The sequence below is a fragment of the Anomaloglossus baeobatrachus genome, chromosome 5 (assembly GCF_048569485.1).
Source record: "Anomaloglossus baeobatrachus isolate aAnoBae1 chromosome 5, aAnoBae1.hap1, whole genome shotgun sequence".
NCBI classification, from domain to species: Eukaryota; Metazoa; Chordata; class Amphibia; order Anura; family Aromobatidae; genus Anomaloglossus; species Anomaloglossus baeobatrachus.
The window spans coordinates 38,273,519-38,286,525 of record NC_134357.1 but is presented as its reverse complement, the minus strand read 5'-3'; the positions used below and the strand labels follow the sequence as shown (position 1 = coordinate 38,286,525).

At 45.9% G+C, this 13,007-nt stretch overlaps 1 protein-coding gene across 1 annotated transcript in view; it reads left to right on the top strand.

Moving 5' to 3' along the window:
- Positions 1-13,007, top strand: part of HPSE2 (heparanase 2 (inactive)) — a 479,085-nt gene that overhangs the window by 347,270 nt on the left and 118,808 nt on the right. Inside the window, exon 6 of the mRNA XM_075351599.1 lies at positions 6,816-6,863. Coding sequence (XP_075207714.1) covers positions 6,816-6,863 — 48 coding nt within the window. The remainder of the gene's footprint in view (positions 1-6,815; positions 6,864-13,007) is intronic.

Genomic DNA, 13,007 nt, shown 5'->3' with positions numbered 1-13,007 from the left:
AATACCATTCCAAATAACCACTAACACTAAAGCCGCCAGCCACAAAAAAGCAGGTAAAGTAGGTAAAGCAGAGAGTGAGAGATAGCTTCACAGATTATGAACCCGTAGAGGAAAGATATAGATGTAAATAATCCTAATCCTAAAGAGGTGTCAGAATCGGCACACTCTAATCACACAAATAGTGATATATTCACCTGGGGTTTGTGGAGCACAGTCTCCTCTCAGTGTACGGCGCCTGCCCCGACGCGCGCACGTTTCGTAGCGACTTCTTCAGGGGGTGGAGTCATAGAGGATTGCCTCGGATTAAATGTACACTAACAACCTATCAGCACAAGAGGTGAACGCATGCGTTGTTGAGCGCATACGTCATTAATCACGTGATAGCGGTGTCACTTCGCGTCATAGGTGAATCAGGGAGATGGACGTAACAATAGAGCGAATCAGCACAAGGTCTGCGCGCATGTCAATTAATGATCCCTCAGCACATAATCTAGTATAAGCGCAGGCGTAATCAAGCCTGTACGTGATAAATCACGTGACAGGAGTGTCACAGCGCGTCATAGGTGAATTACAGAGATAGACGTAAAGCAACAGATCAGCACAATACCTATGCGCATGCGTCGCTTGATTATACATATAGAAAGTCATATGGAAAAGTGTCCGAAACCATTGCAGAAAGGCAGGAAAATAGCCATAGAGATAACGTATAGAGTATTAATCTGAACTAAAGAAATTTGACATAATATCATATGAAATCAATGCTAGATTAGATATATATCAAAGGGGGATCAAATAATAATAAACTGGACAATATCAAAAATGAATTTGCAAGACAAGTGATCGGGACCAATTAACCCATCTAGTAAAAATTCCAACCATGTGTTTTACCTAGCAATAAAAAGTAGAAGAAAAAATAATAGATGAAAGAATAAAAAGACTTAGGAAAAACCAAATCTGGACAGACAAATGTGACAGAGAGTATATGATAAACAGTAAATAAGACTCTATATAAAGAGAAAAATATATCATGTAACATAATATAATATAAAATGCACAGTGTGCTTGGATAACATAGGGGGTTAGATAATAACCCATTATTAGAGTGAAAGGGGGGGGGGGGAGGGGAAAAGATGTTTTAGGAGTTTTTTGTCTCTTTTTACATTACCCCAATTGCTATTTACTGCTCTCTTGCCAAGGGGGACGTTAATTAGGTTATTGCTATAAACACAAGTGAGGATTTAGGCCGGCATCAGACAGAAAATTATTATTATTATTATTATTATTATTAATAATTATTATAGCGCCATCAATTCCATGGCACTTTACATATGAAAGGGGTATACATAATAGGGACAAGTACAATAATCATAAACAATACAAGGCACGGACAGGTACAGGAGGATAGAGGTCCCTGCCCGCGAGGGCTCACAGTCTACAAGGGATAGGTGAGGATACAGTAGGTTAGGGTAGAACTGGTTGTGCGGCGCTATATCAGACTGAGGATTACGGCAGGTTGTAGGCTTGTCGGAAGAGGTGGGTCTTCAGGTTCCTTTTGAAGCTTGTCAAGGTAGGCGAGAGTCTGATGTGTTGAGGCAGAGCGTTCCAGAGTATGGGGGAGGCACGGGAGAAATCTTGGATGCGATGGTGGGAAGAGGAGATGAGAGGGGAGTAGAGAAGGAGATCTTGTGAGGATCGAAGGTTACATGCAGGTAAGTACCGGGAGACTAGGTCACAGATGTAGGGAGGAGACAGGTCGTGGATGGCTTTGTATGTCAGGGTTTTGAACTGGAGTCGTTGGGCAATGGGAAGCCAGTGAAGGGATTGGCAGAGAGGAGAAGTCGGGGAGTAGCGGGGAGACAGGTGGATTAGCCGGGCAGCATAGTTTAGAATAGATTGTAGGGGTGCGAGACTGTTAGAAGGGAGGCCACAGAGCAGGAGGTTGCAATAATCCAGGCGGGAGATAATAAGGGCATGCACTAGGGTTTTTGCAGCTTCTTGGGAAAGGAATGTACGGATCCGGGAAATATTTTTGAGTTGAAGGCGGCAGGAGGTGAAGAGGGCTTGGATGTGTGGCTTGAAAGAGAGATCAGAGTCTAGGATTACTCCCAGGCAGCGAGCATGTGGCACTGGGGAAAGTGAAAGTGAGCAGCCATTGACATTGATGGATATGTCAGATGGGGGAGTTGAGTGATGGGGGGGAAAGACAATGAATTCTGTTTTGTCCATGTTCAAATTTAAGAATCGAGCAGAGAAAAAGGATGAAATAGCAGACAGACATTGTGGGATTCTGGTTAGTAGGGAGGTGATGTCAGGTCCAGAGAGGTAGATCTGCGTATCATCAGCGTAGAGATGATACTGAAAGCCGTGGGACTCTATGAGCTGTCCCAGGCCGAAGGTGTAGATGGAGAACAGCAGGGGTCCAAGAACTGAACCTTGGGGGACACCGACAGATAGAGGGCGAGATCAGGAAGTGGTGTGAGAGTAGGAGACGTTGAAAGTTCGGTTGGTTAAGTATGAGGAGATGCAAAATCAGGCCAGTAAAGACCACAGATTGTCTCTGAGTGCTGATCCACTTTGCGGACAGCTGCTTTTCATTGCATGCATTATTCTGGTCCATAAAATAGACCAACGTTGTGCATGATGCTATTTTTTTCTGCATAGACTATTGGTGTGGCTATAATGGTTCTGTGTGCACTCTTTGAGCAATCTGTGGCTCAAATGGAACAGCACATGGATCAATTATACTTTTGTCTGAATTAACCCTTATTTCAATAATAGTGTGACACATTGTCTGATCTGAGGCAGAGGTGCCAGTCTAAACCTTCTTTGTGTTGACATTATAGTTGCACCTGTGATGCAAAAAAACCCCTGCCAGTGTGCAAGTCACTTAGGCTGCTGTTACACATCCGTTTTTTGCCGTCAGGCACAACCCAGCAAAATGCGGATAAAACGGATCCGACGCCGAATCAGTTTTATTCCTCATTGACTTGTATTAGCGCTGAATTGTGTCAGGTGGCCTCGTGTTGTTCCGGCGTGTGCTGATTCCGTCGAAAAATCGTTGTCCGGCGGCTGTAAAGCACGCAGTTTGCAGTGTTTTTTGGCTGCAGTGAAAAAACGGACCACGCTGAATCCGACCACAGACGGCATGTTGTATAATGGAAGCCTATGGGCACTTGATTCGGCGTCATCCGGCATATGCTGGAAACCAACGATGGATCTGTTTATTGTTTCTGGGCATGCCCAGACATTATGTAAATAGTCTCTCTCTCTCTGTCGATGTGTCGGTCGGTCCGTTGGTCTCTCTCTCTGTCAGTCAGTCTCTCTCTGTCGGTCAGTCTCTCCCTCCCTCTTTTATACTCACCGATCACCGGCGCGGCGCTGCATGGCTGTTACACTGCTCTGGCGGCTTCTCCTGCTTTTGAAAATGCCGGCCACTCATTATTCCATCTAGTATTCACTGCTTCCCCCGCCCAATGGTGCCTATGATTGATGGTAGTTAGACGAGTCCCCATCCTGAGTGACAGCTGTCTCACTGCAACCAATCACAGCCGCCGGCGGGCGGGTCTATATCTTGCAGTAAAATAAATAAATAATTAAAAAAAAACCAACGTGTGGTCCCCCCAATTTTGATACCAGCCAAGATAAAGCCACACAGCTGGGGGATGGTCTTCTCATGATGGGGAGCCCCACATTATGGGGAGCCCCCAGCCTAAAAATATTAGCCAGCAGCCGCCCAGAATTGTCGCATCCATTAGATGTGACAGTCTCAGGACTTTACCCGGCTCTTCCCGAATTGACCTGATGCGGTGGCAATCGGGGTAATAAGGAGTTATTGGCAGCCCATAGCTGCCACTAAGTCCTAGGTTAATCATGGCAGGCATCTATGAGACACCTTCCATGATTAATCTGTAGTGAAAGTAAAAAATCACAAACACAGAAAAATCCTTTATTTGAAATAAGACAAAAAAAACACCCTCTTTCACCACTTTATCAAAATCCCCAAATAACTCTCCAGGTCCAACGTAATGCACACGAGGTCCCACGACACTTTCAGCTCTGCTACATCTGAAGCTGACAGGAGCGGCCACAGACAATGACCGATCTGTCAGCTCCACGGAGCAACTGAAGTGAGTTGCGCTGTCAGCGGTGACATCACTCAGGTAGTTCCTGCGTGTGCGGTGATGATGGGTGCGCTAGTGCCTCCATGTGTGCGATGATGATGGGGGCGGTAGTGCCGGTGTATGTGGTGATGATGTGGGCGGTAGTGCCTACGTGTTTGCGGTGATGATGGGGGCGGTAGTGCCGGTGTGTGCGGTGATGATGGGGGCAGTAGTGCCGGTGTGTGCGGTGATGATGGGGGCGGTAGTGCCTGCGTGTTTGCACTGATGATAGGTGCGGGAGTGCCTGCATGTGTGCGGTGATGATGGGGGCGGTAGTGCTGGTGTGTGCGGTGATGATGGGTGGGGTAGTGCCTGCATGTGTGCGGTGATGATGGGGGCGGTAGTGCCTGCGTGTGTGCGGTGATGATTGGGGCGGTAGTGCCGGTGTGTGCGGTGATGATGGGGGTGGTAGTGCCGGTGTGTGCGGTGATGATGGGGGTGGTAGTGCCGGGGTGTGTGCGGTGATGATGGGGGCGGTAGTGCCGGTGTGTGCAGTGATGATGGGGGCGGTAGTGCCGGTGTGTGCGGTGATGATGGGGTCCCTCTCTCTCCCTTTGGCATGAAAAAGAAAAAAAAACTGATCCGTTTTTTACCGGATCCGTCGCATCAGTTTTTACACAATCTGCGATGGATCCATTGTATCAGGCACAAACCGGATTCTGCCTGATGGCAAAAAACGGATGTGTGAAACCAGCCTCAGCCTCCCAATTGATTGTGAATTGCCTAGGGTCCAATTATGCACACCACACTCTGATCAGAAACCTACAAAAACATTCAGGGACGAAGTAGTAAAATAAAATATATAACCTTTATTCAATAATAATCAAAAATATGAGGTGTCCCCGTAGGCGCGAAACGGACGTCGTCCGGCCTAGTGTTCCTGTTTGTATGCTCTCCCCCTGTTCTTATATAGAAAAAGCAACAAAAAGAGGGATAAAATCTCCTCCAAAAATTCAGCATTTACTTACAGCAAATAAAGGGCAGCAGTTATAACCTCCCAGGCCAAGGAACTAATGCACTAGCAGGATGCAGCAAAACCCCCAAAGAGGTGGAGGCATTACAGGTGCAAAAGAAGCAAATCACTCACACACTTCCAATTCATGGAGGGGGGTGATTGCTGGATGATAAAATTGCACACAAGTGGCTTGTATAGGGCGCGTTTCACACATGTAGGTGCACAGTAACTGGTTAGCAGCCTATTAGACATGCCCATACTATTTGACCAGGCGGGCTGCACCAGTACTATCCAAGTGCACCATACAGGGACGGGAACTCTAATATGTAAGGCCTAACATTAAGGGGCCTGGCTGCATCCTGTATAAAATGTTATGTGCAATTGTTATGTGTCTGATCTGAGGCAGAGGTGGCGGTCCAAACCTTCTTTGGGTTGACATTATAGTTGCATCTGTGATGCAAAAAAACCCCCTGCCAGTGTGCAAATCACTTAGCTTCCCAATTAATTGTCAATTGGCTAGGGTCCAATTACGCACACCACACTCTGATCAGAAACCTGCAAAAACATTCAGAGACTAAGTAGTAAAATAAAACATATAACATTTATTCAATAATCCTAAAAAATATGAGGTGGACCTGTAGAAGCGCCGACCGGCGCGAAACGGCCGTTGTCCTGCTCAGTGCTCCTGTTTGTGCGCTCTCCCCCTGCTCCCACGAACATACTGTGGTTGCTGGTTTTATATACCTGGATTAGTAAAAGAAGAACACTTTCACGATTGAAGTGTGCCGCTGTTCTTTTGTGTTCCTGCATTTACAATGTTATTTCTTCAGGAGCGCACCGCTCCACGGCCTCCTGATTTCCTGCTTGCTAAATGAGGGCTATAAACCTGATTGATTGATTGATGATGGCTGCACTTTGCAAAAGCTGTAAATAAAAATAGCAGCCAATTTTTTTTTATTTATGTTTCATTATTGCAAATGTAGAAATGGATATATAAGGAGCACTGATGTAGTTGTGACAAAACAAAAATATTTACATAAATTACAACAGGTCCCAAAGAAAAAGAAAGCCTCTTAAAGCTCCAACAAACAGAACTAAAAATATATAAGCACCAGAAAGCAAAGTGGAAAATAAAAATAGTCATTTTGAACCTTAAAGCCAAATTTGGCCCAGTCCTCAGGGGCTTACATTTTTTTTTTTAAATGAGGACAAAATGTATGTATTGAACATAGTAGATACATTTAGCATGGTTTTGTTTAATAAAATGTATATTATGTGCGACAGATATATAACACATTGCTTTTGCGATCTATGATCTTTTTATTAACGTAGTTAAAGAGAACCCATGATATGGTGCGTGGTGTCCTTTCTGCAAAGATCATGTTATAGAGCAGGAGGAGCAAAGCTGATTCCTTGTCAGTCCTTATGGGAAAATACTCTGACTTTGTAGTCCAGTGGGCGGTGCTACAGTGGATTCACTGCTGTCAATCAGTGATCAGCTCCGCCCTCCGGACTCCTAAGCCCACAGAGGCCAGAAATTTCGATCAATACATTACAAGGCATTCTGGGAATCCTACAAAACTATTTATCAATCAACTTAGTCCTTCCTGCCCTATAACCTGATGCCCACAGCTAGACCACCACGTCCTGTGTTATAAGTTACATACTCGTGACTTAAGTTTTTTTTTTTTGTGTTGCAGCTTTATGAAGGTGGCTGGCAGAGCGGTGGACGCAGTTACCTGGCAACAGTTGGTATTCTGATTTTTTATATTATTTATGTACAGATTTAAATTATATAGATTTAGCTAAAAATTCTCCAAAACACCCCTTTTCCTTTATCTTCACACCACCAAGAATGTAACTAATGGGTAGTTCCCCGACTTTACTGGAGGTGGTTCAGCATCATCAATGGCTGGTTATACAGTTGAAACCAGAATTTTCCCTCCGCTCTCTATAAAGACTATAAAGACACATCTGCAGGTTTTTCCCTTCGCTCTCTATAAAGACACATCTGCAGGTTTTTCCCTTCGCTCTCTATAAAGACACATCTGCAGGTTTTTCACTCCGCGCTCTATAAAGACACATCTGCAGGTTTTTCTCTCCGCGCTCTATACAGACACATCTGCAGGTTTTTCCTCCGCTCTCTATACAGACACATCTGCAGGTTTTTCTCACTATCTGTCATGAAATCAGAATAAACCTTTCCCGCTTTAGGTCAATTAGGAACCAAAATTATTTATATTTGCCAAATGCCAGAATAATGAGAGAAGGAGAATGTTTTAAGGCATTTGTATTACTTTCTGCAAAGTCAAAAGTATTCATCAATGTCATTAGTATTTGGTACCCTTCACACGCACATGTCTCCGGTACGTGTTAGGTCCGTTCCTGCACGTACCGGAGACACGGGCACACGTAGACCCATTAAAATCAATGGGTCTGCGCACACGTGCGTGTTTTGCTATGGAACGTGTGTACGTGTGGAGCATACGCGTGTCCGTGTGTTCCACACGTAGACATGTCCACGTTTTCTCCGGTATCACGGGTGTCACACGGCCCGCATACGGACCACACGGATGTAGTGTGGATGCGGTCCCGTGTGACACGCGCCGGAGAAAACTCACGTGTCAGAGAAAAAAAACAAAACAAATCTTTACTCACCTTCTCCAGCCCTCCTGTCTCTGCCGCTGCTGTCACTTGCTACCAACCGCCGCTCATTATGCTCATTTAATATTCACTTCCCTGCGGCCGGAAGCAGCAGCAGCAGGGAGTCGGCAGGGCTGGATACCGAAGATCAGCACCACGGACAGCGACGCCAGGGATAGGTGAGTTAAAAGTTCTCATTCTCCGTGTGTTATCACGGATAACACACGGAGTATACATGTAGTGCCATAAACACAGCACACGGAGGGGAAAACGCACCTTTGACACATCCGTGAAACACGTGCGTGATTTTCACGGACGTGTGAAGGGGGCCTTAGACTGTATGACTTGGGTGAACCGTTTTGGATCTCCTTCCACAAGCTTCTCACAATAGTTGGTAGGAATTTAGGCTCATTTCTCCTGACAGACCTGTGTAACTGAGCCATGTTTGTAGGTAGCCGCTCACACCGGCCTTTTCAGCTTTGCCCATACATTTTCAATAGGATTGAGATCAGGGTTTTGTGATGGCCACTCCAACATATTGACTTTGTTATCCTTAAGCCACTTTGTCACCAGTTTGGCAGTAGCTTTGGGTCATTGTCCATTGGGAAGACCCATTTCCACCCAAGCTATAAGTTCCTGGCTGATGTCTTGAGATGTTCTTCAATATTGCCACATAATCTTCTTTCCTCATGATGCCATCTATTTTGTGAAGTGCACCAGTCCCTCCTGTAGCAAAACAACCCCACAACATGATGCTGCCCCCCGTGTTTCACAGTTGGGATGGTGTTCTTCGGCTTCAAAGCTTCTTTGTTTTTCCTCCAAACGTAATGATGGTCATTATGGCCAAACAATTCAATTTTAGTTTCATCTGACCACAGGACATGTCTCCAAAAATTAAGGTCTTTGCTCCTGTGTGCATTTGCAAACATTCATCTGGCTTTTAAAGTTTATTTTTGGAGTAATGGCTTCTTCCTGGCAGAGTGGTCTTTCAGACCATGTTGATACAGTACTCGTTTCACTGTGGATAATGACACAATCTTACCAGCTTCTACCAGCATCTTCACAAGGTCTTTTGCTTTTGTTCTTGGGTTGATATGCACATGTCTGACCAAAGCACATTCATCTCTGGTACACAAAACCCATCTCCTTTCTGACTGGTATGATGGCTGGACATTCCCATCTTGTTTTTTCTTGCATATAGTTGTTTGTACAGATGAACAAAGCACCTTCAGGTCTCTGGAAATTGCACCCATTAATGAACCAAACTTGTGCAAGTCCACAATTCGCTTCTAGAGATCCTGGCTGATTTATTCAGGCTTTCCCATGATGCTACACAAAGAAGCAGTGTGTTTCAGGTGTGCATTAAAATACATCCACAGGTGTGTCTCTAATTAACTCAGATGTTGCCAATAAACCTATCAGAAGCTTCCAAAGACATGACATCATCATATGGGCTGTCCCATATTGTTTAAAGGCATTGTACTCTTAAGCGGGCTTTACATACTACGATATATCTAACGAGATGTCGGCGGGGTCACGTCGTAAGTGACGCACATCCGGCATCGTTAGTGATATCGTAGCGTGTGACAGCTATGAACGAGCAGAAATACTCACCTTCTCGTTCATCGTTGACACGTCACTCATTTTCTAAAAATCGAACGTCCTGTTGTTCATTGTTCCTGAGGCAGCACACATCGCTCTGTGTGACACCCCGGGAACGATGAACAGCAGCTTACCTCCATCCTACCGGCAATGCTGAAGGAAGGAGGTGGGCAGGATGTTATGTCCCGCTCATCTCCGCCCCTCCACTTCTATTGGCCGGCCGCTGTGTGACGTCGCTGTGACGCTGAACGTCCCTCCCCCTTCACAGCGAGGACGTTTGGAAGGTAAGTGCGTGTGACGCGGGGTTACAATATTGTGTGACACGGGCAAGAAATTGCCCGTGCCGCACAAGCGATGGGGGCAGGTGCAATCGCAAATGCGATCGCACGATTAATTGACACATATAAAGCAGCCTTTAGTGTATATAAATTTATGACTTTGCAGAAAGTAATAAAAATGCCTGAAAACATTCTCTCTCTCATTATTGACCAAGAATGGCAAAGGTTTATTCTGATTTCATGTCAGATAGTGAGGAAAACCTGCAGATGTGTCTTTTTAGATAGTGGATGGAAAATTCTGGTTTCAAGTGTAGATGCTACAATGAGTGATTCTTTAAAGGGCCATCTTTACCCTTTTCTATAATTTGTACACCACCATGAGAGCCACTGTTGGGTGGTCCCCCTACTCCACATTCTCCACGAGCAGTGACATTAATTGGTTTTCGCACCTCTGATGGCTGGATCAGTTTCCCATTGTCATCAATGCATGGTTCTAGATGCTATCAGTAGGGTGACCAATGGGTTATTCCCCCACGCTACCTCTCCTAGCAGTGTCACCAATGGGTGGTTTTCCATCAAGACAATGATGGGTGGTTCAGTTTCTCTATTTGCTTTTCCAACTTTTCATTAGCTTATGGAGAGCAGTGATATTGCAGCTTTCCATGTATTAAGGCTACTTTACACACAACGATATCGCTAGCAATGTGACACACCCAGATCGTTGTTACGATTTGCCGAGATCGCTCATAGGTCGTTTTGTAGCGGTCACACATACACATCTCACAAACGACGCTACATCGTTCAGCGATATATTGTTTGACCAAGGCGGTCGTGTGGATGTTGTTCGTCGTTAGCAGGGTGTCAAACGTACCAATATGTCTGCTGCGTTCCAAACGACAAACAATATTTTGAAAGTGAACGACGTGTCAACGATCAACGATTTTCATCCTATTTGCGATCGTTCGGAGTCACACGTAGGTGTCCCTCGCAACAACGTCGCTAACGATGACGGAAGTGCGTCAAGAAAACCGTGACCCCGACGACATATCGTCAGATAAATCGTAACGTGTAACGGGGCCTTTAGTTTACTGGATTTCAGTGGCAACTTAACGATAGAATAATACAGAGTTTCTTTTAAATTCCAAACAACTAAAAAAATATAATGATAATGTGCTCACATTATGAGTTTTTCAATGTTATCACTCACGGCAATTTGATCACTAATTCACTAATAATGGTAGCCTATGTGATGTTATATGGTTCAAAAGAAGGGCAGGACAGGCTAGCACTATTTTCTACAGGGATGTGTACGAGTCTGTCCCTTCTGTTACACACACAGTTAGTAGTTTGGCTACCACGAACAGGCTTGGCACAAGCCACTGCATTTCGCAGAATGCAGGGGTTGCCTTGGTCTCATCCTTTAACTCCTGTACAGGGATCTGGACTTAAGCAGACTTTACACGCTGCGACATCGCCCGAGCGATCTCGTTGGAGTCACGGAATTTGTGACGCACATCCGGTCGCTTTAGCGATGTCTTTGCGTGTGACACCTATGAGCGATTTTGAATAGTCGCAAAAACGTGCAAAATCGCTCATCGGTGACATGGGGGTCAATTCTCAAATATCGCTGCTGATCGGTGTACGAAGTAGTTCGTCGCTCCTGCGGCAGCACACATCGCTATGTGTGACACCGCAGAAACGAGGAACCTCACCTTACCTGCGGCCGCTGGCTATGTGGAAGGAAGGAGGTGGGCGGGATGTTACGTCCCGCTCATCTCCGCCCCTCCGCTTCTGTTAGGCGGCGGTTTAGTGACGCTGCTGTGACGTTGCTGTGACGCTGAAAGAACCGCCCCTCTTAGAAAGGAGGCGGTTCGCCGGTCACAGCGACATCAGTAGGCAGGTAAGTAGTGTGACGGGTCCGCGCAATGTTGTGCGCCATGGGCAGCGATTTGCCCGTGTCGCACAACCGATGGGGCGGGTACGCACGCTAGCGATATCGGTCACGATATCGCAGCATTTAAAGCGGCCTTTAACCAGAGGTCCCTGGAAAAGGCGACAGAGTTAGCTGCTACTCGGTGGCACAAGCTGGCAAAAAGGATAGTGAGAAAGCTTGATCAAATCCAGGAGGTCACATAAGAAAAAGAGTCAAACAACAAGCGAGTAATCAAATGTAAAGAATTTCAGGTCAAAATACAGGAGCTTAGGACAGAGGCACAAACCAGGATAGAATCTCTAGTGAGTGGCAGTGGGAGCTGGCTCTCTGGGGTTTATATAGAACAGCCCCACCCAGTGCTAACAAGAGACAGAAACCAAAACAATCAAATTAAGGCTGAAATCACTCTTCGTGTGACTCGCATTGCATCGCCTGGACTGGCCGACCGCTCTCAGGACAGGAGTGTAGAAGTACACGAAGCTGACCCGCTCCTCTCAGGAGAGCCGCTGGCCGGTCCAGGCGATGCGATCTTCCAGCGAGTCACACACAAGTGTCTCTCAAACCTACTAAAGTGGCTTCCAGACTGGACAGAACCATAAGTCACAGGAATAAAATAGGATTGTTAGGGTGCGTACCCACGATCAGTATTTGCAGCAGTTTGGACGCAGGATACGTCAGCTGCATCCAAACCACTGCGGTGTACAGTACAAGCACAGTGGATGGGATTTCTATAAATCCCGTGCCCACTATGCTTGTTTTTTCCGCAGCAAACACTGACCTGTGGAGCGGCTTTCCAGACTGCAGCATGTCAATTGTTTGCTGCGGAATTGCCTGAGACCTCCTAAGGGAGAACACAAGCGAGAGACCACAGCAGACGGAACTCTGATCGTGGGTACTGACAGCTGCGTTCTCCTGCGGAGGAGATGCGCAGCCCCCCCCGGTCAGGACTCGCTACGTTCTGAACGCAGCGAGTTCTGATCGTGGGCACATACCCTTATATCAAGCATCACCCGCAACAACAATGTGGCACCGCCTAGTGGCCAAAGCGGAATCAGGCACAGATGTACACTTTCTGAACAATCACCATATCAAACAATAAGAGATTTTTCTTCATTGAGGACTGTAAATTGTATATGGAAAAGGGACAAACGTTGCACTGTCCTGTCTCAGGATGATTGGATGCAATGGCATGAGGCACCAGTGGGGGGCACCCTTTTGATTCTTTGATAAGGAAGGACCCTTCTGTTCTGTATATACCATTGATGGAAAGGTTGGAAATATCGATTGAGCCTGTAACTGACATGTTAGCATTCCTCAGTATAAAGTTGGCTGGGAATAATGTTAGTCTGTAGGCGTCCATCTTTCTCTCCAGCCTTGGGAAGTAATTTACCGCTCTATAGAGAATTTCATTCTATCTGGTCTGTAAACATATATTC